At 32.1% G+C, this 9,495-nt stretch overlaps 1 protein-coding gene across 2 annotated transcripts in view; it reads right to left on the minus strand.

Moving 5' to 3' along the window:
- The window catches only part of LOC108978511 (aquaporin), a 77,371-nt gene that overhangs the window by 66,792 nt on the left and 1,084 nt on the right, over positions 1-9,495 (minus strand). The window contains exon 2 of one of the 2 annotated variants that reach the window (XM_018948846.1): positions 8,735-8,927. The exons of the other annotated variant lie outside the window; for it this stretch is intronic. Within the exon in view, the coding sequence (XP_018804391.1) occupies positions 8,735-8,750 (16 nt within the window). The 5' untranslated portion in view covers positions 8,751-8,927. The remainder of the gene's footprint in view (positions 1-8,734; positions 8,928-9,495) is intronic. 2 annotated transcript variants of the gene reach the window in all.

Here is a 9,495-nt window from a genome sequence, read left to right on the forward strand (position 1 = left end):
CAGAACTTATCTTTAAATATTATTCAAATAGCCCTGATGCTGTAGTAACCAATCTAGTGCAAACTTGGTTTGGCAATGTGCTATGAGCTCCTATTCTAAAGGCAAACTCTTAATTCGGACTTGTACTGTTAATAATTGGACCATCTGAAGATAAAATCGAAAAAAGCGGGACGCGTCGGTCAATGGCACATAAATTGAGCTCAATCAAGGCAATCGCGTAAGTATCGCGCACAATCGGTGGAGTATTTGACCTATTTTGGATCATTCTAACTATGTAATATATAACTTTTGTTATTGTATAATGCAAAACCAAGTGTTTTTTTTTACTCCACCTAATATAACAATATCTAACGATCTCTGACTTACGACTTTGTTCTCAGCAAGTATATATATAGTATCTAGATAAATCTTTACATGGCATATATCCGTTATTTAATTAGCTAACTGGTATGGGCTATCAGTTACTGTTATTATTACTGTTATAAACGTAAATTTATAGATAAAAAAATACTCAAGAATTTACTGAAGTACTATTTGTTGTGCTTAAAACAGCTGTGCTTATGTCTGTTTCTGGTAAACCTAGCACAAGTGTTTCTACGTAAATAAARRTMAGTATTTAATAAARCAAAAATATATATTTTTAAATWATTTTTTTTAATCAACTGAAAAAATAGGGGTTAATTTTAAAACAGCAAAGGGTACAAGTGTATGATCTATCTACATGCAGGGCTTTTTCATAGGAACGCTACAAAAAATAGAGTCGAAATTATTAAAACTTTCTACCGAAATTAGGAGTTAGTGGCGTCAGCTTTGAGAGCGCTACGTTCAGTGTATGGTCGTAATAATCGTCCTGTCAGATTAACAATRAGCGTTTAGTGGAAAAGTTTGGATCCATAGGCACACTACAAAATATTCCCGTGCCAGTGAGACAAAGAAGTGCCCATAATGTCGAGAATATTGCTGCTGGCAGCGCATTAATTGAGGAAACCCCAAAACAGTTTCGCACATGTCGTTCTCAAGCAAGATCAAATTGACGCAAGAACTGAAGTCGCTTGACCACGAGAATTGTCCTATGTTCGTAAATTACTCATGATGAGGCTCATTTCTGACTGAACGGCTACGTCAAGTCAAGTCAAGTCAAAAAAAAAAAAAAAAAAAAAAAAAAAAAAAAAAAAAAAAAAAATATCCTGATTTTATTCAAAAAATCATCCTTAGCGATGAGTCTCATATCTGTCTGAATGGTTTCGTCCATAAACAAAAAGCGTGTTTGGCCAGGCAGCAATCCATAAGTACCCCATGAGCCATTACGGTTTGGTGCAGTTTATGGGCCAATGGCGTCCTTGGGCTCTACTTCTTTCGTGATGATCACGAACGGCACGTTACTGTGAATGGGAATCGCTACCGCTCAATGATAAATGAATATGTATGGAATTTTGGATGATGTGGACTTGGTTGATAAGTGGTTCCAACAGGRAGGCGCCACAAGTCATACAGCGACTGTTCAAACAAATTTATTGAAAGGCCCAGTCAAGCGGCTGCCTCGGTCGGGCGATTTGATGCCGTTAGACGATTTGCTAAAAAAAAAAAATTTCTAAGCATTCAGTTTTTTGAAAGAAGTTAATCTGATTGTATATTCCCATATAATGTATAACTTTAGAAGGGGAATTTATTTTTGATGGATTTGATACTTATCACATTATCATGATTATTTATAGTAGTTAAAACCAAATTGCGATCATWTTTCAGTCTGCAGATATTCTCTATGTTCCTCCTGGTAACCATTTGTTTTATGACTAAAACCACACTCTATCGTATCAAATAATTTCGTAAGAGATCTTATCAAATATTTAGAAGACGTTGATGTTTTTTATTGGATCTTGTTTTCTATGCTTCGTAAMACTCTACTTAAAAAACTTCCCATAAGCCAAAAGGCGTTGAATCACTTAATTACTGTAGAACAAGAGTTACCTGGCCATTCTGTAGATTCAGTTTGAAGTGTTATTTCTATTTTTACAATCTAATCAATATATCATAATCTAAAGCCATATATACAAATATACATACATACATACACATATCAATCATAAATTTTGTGCATGATTTTTTATCTCGCATCATTTATGACTGCAGACGAGCCCGGTAATTCATGTTAATCTACTGCCGGTGGCGATAAAAATTGCCTGTAAATTTTAAACAAAAATTTCGTCAAATCTTTGCTTGGCAATCAACTAAGCACGGCTATTAGTCACGATAAACTTGAACTTCGGCAGGTTGAAGCTGTATTTCGAATTTTTTTTTTAAACAAACAAGAAATATTGTTGGCTKAAATRTGCATACACACATGTATRTRTATGGTTTTAGCCGGCGAAACCCGCACTACGCAGCGCGTAAAACGTGACTACAACAAATTAAAATAACCAAACATTCAATTAAACCWGCGCTGAAGTCAAAACATAGTTGATGACACTCGACGTGCAACGGTCAGTAGTCCCGGCGGTAGTCGAACACACCCATTCACATGTGAAGAAATATTATGTATAGTCAGTTGAGAAAATAAAAAGAGATTGCAGTGTGAACACATAAATAATGGGAAGGAAGTTTGCCGTAGATGGAAAAGTAAATTTTGCAGAAGTTGAAAATGTGAATGTGAACTTTCTTGATTTATTCACTCACTTTTAATGATCGTGAGTTTATTTTATTTTGTTTTTACTTTTTTATTTAATGTTGCCATTATTTGTGGGTTTCTCCAACACCTACGGCTGTGTATAAATTGTAGAAAACTTTATATTAGACATATAGACATTTATATATATTTAATTACTGTGAGAGGAGACGCTGCGCAAAAACACGCAGAAATTTCATTGTTTCAAACGATAATCCGGAATATTCGCGAGATTTTACTTTAAGAGCATATAGCGTAAGGAATATTTTAGGTGTATGTATGACAGAGGCGTTGCTAGAAAAGGCTCAGAATTTGAGTGAAACTTTGAATTTATATTACTTTACTTATTAAATTTGAACTCATATATAATATAAAGGATGATCCACGTAGAGAYACTTTTYTYGAAAATCCTGCGATTGTATTCTTAMACAATCTATTAAAGCTTTAGTGTGATTTCAAATAAAAAAATTCCTGAAAATGTTAGGGGAAAATAGAAAAAAGAGTAGATTCAACTTAAAAAAGGTTTGATGTGTTATTTGAAGTATTAAAAAAAAAAAAAATTTAAAGGCATCACATCTTTCTCCATAATTTTGGCAGGAATGGATTACATATCGTCACCTAAAATATCGTAACGTCACTTTTCATAAGTTTTCAGGTGAGAGAAAAACGACATAATAAAAACCACTTATATTGAAACAAAATGTAAGTTTTGGTTATATATTGGTTATATATGTGGTAAAGTATGCCATACATATTGGTTATATACTGGTTATAAGTACTGTCAGTCACATTTATGTCAAATTTCATGTCAAAATATTCMTTAGTGTTTGAGATACGTGTCGTTTTGTGAGCTGCAAAAAGTGAGTTTTTCGTTTTTTGCGATGTCGAAATTTGTTGAGCAAAGAATTTGCATTAAGTGATCATTTCGCCAAAAACTCAACCCATATCGTTCCGCAACCACCGTATTCACCWGATCTGGCGCCGTGCGACTTCTGGCTGTTCACCAAGCTCAAAAGACCGCTCCGGGGACACCGTTTTTATACGATAGATATGGTTCAAGCCGCAGCGAAGACGGAACTGAAGGCCATACTGGAAAGTGACTACAACCAGTGTTTCGGTGTTTCGAAGATTGGAAAATCCGTTGGCATAATGTACTACAGATAGTGGGGATTTCTTTGAAGGGGATGAAATTGATTTGGGAGAATAAATAAAAAAATGTCAAAATAAATACATTGTCACCTTTTTTGGGCACAGGTATGTATATGTAATATGTTGTAGTTAATCGTAAGCAATAAAAAACTCAATTCCGAACATTTTTGTTGATACATTGTTTTGCATTTTAAGTGACGATATACATATATGTTTTCCTTTATATTAGTTAAATGTTACTAGAARTTATTGTTGCTCATAATGTAATGGTCAGCGGCTTTAATACCAATTGGAATATACAAATATATTCACATTTCCTAAAAAAATAAAARATCATTAAATTAATATAATTCTAGCTAACTTTTGATGTAAACCCTCAATCAATCAATCAAAAATAGTTGCTTTACTGCTAAATTTTCAAATCCTCGAAACTCTTATCAAATTTAAGCCCACGCCTCTGTTTGTAACATATGTGTACTTCGAGCTGTCTTCTTCTTTTTTCGCAATAAAATTTGTATTTGTGTGCCATAAATATAAGCGTGAAAAGGGGTTAAGAAGTTAAATTGAATGCAGACGTTAACTGTTCTTGTGATCTCAAAATTTTACGATGACATCAATGACTGCAAACGACGGCGGCATATTTATTCARCATTCTTTGTTTACATGCTTGCATACAAATACACATGTGTAAAAATATATTGTMTTATAAATATGTATRYGTACATATGTGCATATGTCAGTCARTATATTATTAAGAGAAACAGTGCAGGTAAATAACATACTGCTTGTTTGCCGGAATAACAATTATTCCAGGCATATAAAGAACAATACAGTGTAAGAAAATGTTTTTGCATGCATTTTAGATTGATCAAAACAAAAATAAAGTATATAAAAGTAAAGAGAAAATAAACAAAAAATTAAATAATAATAATTAATATTCTGTTTTCCTGCTAAAATGTTCAATTACACYAACTCACAAAAAATACATTTAATTTCTTTAAGTAGTCTGACAATACAAATGTGGGTAAATCCCAGCATTTATGATATAAAAATTTATAAATTCCAATATTTATCCAATATTCGTTTTACTTACTTTAAATTAAAGCAATAAATGAAGATTATTTGAGATATATGAGAACTAATTAATTTGCTGTTTTATTTATTTTTTATTGAGATTTCTCAWAGTAACACTCTCATATTGAGTCAAATAAAAAATAAATAAATAAATATATCCTGACGTAACATGCGGAACAACGTATTAACAAATTCGAAGCTGTTTTTATTGCTTACGATTCACTACTTCATACTACATTTATGTAGCATAACATTTTCAGCCTAAATCCGTTTCAGTTGTAACCAATATATACTCCACTTATAACCAAAACTCAATTTCTTTTTCAATGTCAGTGGTCCTTCCTTCGCCTGTAAACTTATGAAAAGAGCTGTTACGTTATTTTACATTTTACATGACGATAAGTAAGTATATGTGCATATCATGCATATTAACAAAATTTTAAGCTTCTCCTACCCGATACCTATAACCAAGTTGTAATCAAAAAAATTTTTTTTGTCAGTAGTAGTGCATGAGTAGCTTGTCTCTAAGTCTAGATAAGTTTTCAAACTTATGAAAAGTCATGTGACATTGCTTTGACAGACATTCTGTTCTAAAATGGAACAAAACTCTATATACTATTGTTTAGTCAAATGAAAAGGTTGTGTAATGCAAAATCATTAGCAAGCAATAAAAAAAGATAAACGTAACCCACGATTATTGACTTTGAATGSGGAGTTCAGTATCGCCACGCTTTGACTACGCTTTATTGTTGCCAATTGTCTTGAAATTGTATTAACTTGTTGGCATTGTTCAACTCTGTTCTACTAAAAACGRTTTAATGCTATAAAATAGATTTATGATATCATGGCTTCAAAGACTCATTATTGCATGGCGATCCATAGGTATAAATGTAGGAATGTTTTTTTAAGTTTATAATTCATTGAAGCGATAGCTGTCAAACCAACTGTCAATGSAAACACATGGTGTCAACAATTATGTGCCACAATAACATTAACACAATTATGTGTTATGGGTACATATTATAATATACTTTGGTAACACTAATTTAAAGTCATTTGRCGATTGTACTGTTAGACGCTGTTTCTTGCTAAATTTGGCTTGCGAAATMGAAAATTTCCTAAAACGTAGAACTTTTTGAGTTTTACTCAAAGAGTGCATTCCTCAAACCACCATCATTTTCTAAAATGAAAAAAAAAAAAAAAATTGCTGTCCGCGATAGAAACGTTTTTGAGTCAAATTCGTGAGGACACCAATACACACAAATACCTCACAGACCTTTCAGCATATTAGTTAAAATAAGGTTTTTTTTTTATTTTCTTACAAATTTGTTGAGTAGTACAATTTATCCCAATTAAGCCTAACAACGAAGAAACATTCAAAGCTTTTGGATATTTTTTTTCCAAAACTCACCAACWGCACGACAAATTTTGAAAGAACATCAAACTCATCAAAGCTGAGAAATCTTTTTTTTTTCAATTATTTCAGTAGTGATGGTGTTCCTTGCCATACAGACTTAAAACTCTCACTTTATAAGGATGGATTTTTTAACTCAATTTGAGATTAAATGTTTTTACTCCTAAAACGCACCCTCTAATTAAAGAAATCTATGATATATACCTTATTAAAATGATTAATGATTCAAATAATGGAAGTGAATAACTTAAAGCTACAATTATAAAATTAATAAAAATTTGTTCTTAAGATTTTTTTTTCATAATTTTGTCATTTCGAAACTGAAAGTGAAAGACAACRGACTTAAGATGAAGTAAACAACGAAGACAAACGTGAATTTAAATTTTTTGTAAATTTAAAAAAAGGATATTGGCATGTCTTGCCTGTCCTCAGGATCATAAAAACATCACTAATGATTCCAAACAAATTTTTACATTTTTTCCTCAGTGTTTTTTTTTTATAATTTAACTTGTTTTAATGGTTTTGAAATTTATTAACAATCCTCTCGTAARCATTAGATTCGAAAGGTTTACTAAAAAGGATGATAACTGGCACAAAATTGAAACCACACTCTTTTAACGAACATTAAGTTTAAATTGGGTCAAACTAATATAGGAATACCCAGAGGATTATCTGTTTGTTAAATACATAAATTAACAATGTTGAGAATTTAAATTGAGAAGTATATAAAGGTCACATAAATACAACACTGTTATACAGCAGTCCCAAAATTCAAATTGACCCTGGCAGCAAGTGAGCCTCTGTAAATAAGCTGTACGAACTAAAACCATTAATGGAACTGCACACTTGCGCAGGACAAGGAAGTAAATCATGTCAAGCTGAAGGATCTCAAAGTTATAGTTAAAAAAAATAACTCGGTGACTCGCACATGCTGTAGGGGTAGAGATCTCTATTCTAAACTCGGAAAGTGGAAAATATGCAAGATAGTTTAAAAAACTGAAAAGTTCTTTAAAGAAAAAAATGATTAAAGAGGACATCTTTGGATGATTGCGAAAAGATTGTTGGAGAGTAAAAAAATTCCTCCCAATGCTTGGTATCATCCGTCTCAGGTTCGAAAAGCCGGTTATTGTCGAATCTAATGTTTGATACTTTATTGACTTAAGTAGTTACATGGATTTACGGTTTCAAAAATTCGATTTTTTATTRTCGTATTAAATTTTATAACACCTCTAGAATAATGCTATAAATTTTTAAGTTAATCCGAGTAGTCGAGTTTCGGAGSTACATCCTTGAGAACCTGTGCTTTCGAGGCTAGCTAGGCTAAGTGCGCCGTCTTTAAAAAAGTTTTTCTCGAATCTGTGTTTTTAAAGTCGATTGGCCAAATTTCTCGAGAACTACTCAACCGATCTTCATGAAATTTTACACAGATCTTTGAGAAATAATTCTTAAATACTTGGATGTGGGATTTTTTTCGATTGCAACATTTGAAAAAAAAAAAAAAAATGGGGCGAAATTTTGATTTTTTTGTAAAAATGTCTGCCAAAAATTCCAATTTTCAATCCATCGTCCAAATTCTAAGTTAAAGTTTTAACTAATTGTATTTTTTCATGATCATAATGATCCTGTAAGGATATATCCTTCCAATATGGAGGCAATTTTTCCAAGGAATCACCTGAAAAGGCGTCGCAATAGCCAAGTTTAAAATATTCTTTTCCAAAAATTTCAGAATTTCTTTGCTAACAGCGTACTGTATTTGTAACAATAAAAAATTCTAAAAAAATGTTTTTTTTATATGAGAAAAATTGTTAAAAARGCATTTTTTATACGAGGAAACCCATGCAATCCCTTAAGTTTATTGGTAAAAATTTTCATTCTAAGTTTATACAACGAACAGAAGAAACCAAAAATGTTTAAAGGTTGTTTATTGAATAAATTATTGGAAATGTAAATATTTCTGAACATATTTTTAAAAGTTCAAAAGCATCACATTTAAGGTTGAATCTCCACTAAAATTTTATGAAAGAAAAATAKTTTTAATCGAAGAGGCTGTGATTTCTTCGACCACAGAGCTCAACATTCAACTACGACTAGCTCTATTTAAGATCTCGCTCCCGTACAAAAGTGAAATTTTGTTAAGAAAGTTGAAATATGGTTTTCAAAAACCAATTGCTGTTTTCGCAAATAAAAAGTTCTCATTTAACAACTTACCAACTAAAGGAGTGTGCAATAAACCAAGTGAAATTATCGTCTGTTTTCAATTTCCACGTACAAGTCACACTTACTGAAGACACAATTATTGTATACATACATACATACCCATATTAGACATTGAATATTGAACAACTGTTTTGAAGAGACTCACTGTAAGGTGTTTCCCAATGCCCATTTACGAATATTTTGTTCAAGATTTTTACTTTTTCTAAMAATTCACTTACCGCGTTTCTCCTCCATTGCTGCTTTGTTATGATTTTAAGTGGTGCTTTGGCGATACGATTTTTTGTTGATGGAAATAAATGTTTTCGCAATGCGAATTGTGTTTGCGATAAAAAAGTGTTTTCGTTTTTTTGTTTTTTTTTTTGTTTGACTTTTAATTTGGTGTTGTTTAGTAAAAATCACAATGGCACTTGTCTGCAATTAAAAGCGTTGCAAAATAACAACAAATCAGCTAACGAATGTGGGTTGACTATAGACATACGTGTTGGTGTGTGTGTATCTGTTTTTCTATGCGMAAATGCGCTCTTGGCACATAGTGGCTATAAGAAATGCGTCTGAGCTGGCAATCAATGAAATGAAAGTCACAATTAAATCAACGCTTCAACGCGCACAATAGAGTGTGTTTTTGTATGTATGTAGGGTGGATGTGTGTTGGTGGCTGTACAGGCGCGTGCGAGTGGGCGCCGTAAAATTAAAGTTAAAAGTTGGTGGATGGCAAAAATGAAATTAAAGAAAATAAAGTAGCAAAATTGTTTGTTGCAATTTCACTTGAGCAATTGTTGGCGTACACATATTGTCCATGCAGCGGCTGCAGCTAACTGTGAATATACTTAACACTATGCAACAAAAGCAAAAAATTGTTTATTAGTATTCGCAAAAATAAAGTGCTTGAATGGAAAACGAAAGTGCGGCTCGCTCAGCTGCCAAAGTGTTACGCTTCAATGGTTCATAGGTGTTTTGCAAAAAGTACTTTTTATTCATT

Source organism: Bactrocera latifrons, unplaced genomic scaffold (assembly GCF_001853355.1).
Source record: "Bactrocera latifrons isolate USDA-ARS-PBARC rearing strain unplaced genomic scaffold, ASM185335v1 scaffold_123, whole genome shotgun sequence".
NCBI lineage: Eukaryota > Metazoa > Arthropoda > Insecta > Diptera > Tephritidae > Bactrocera > Bactrocera latifrons.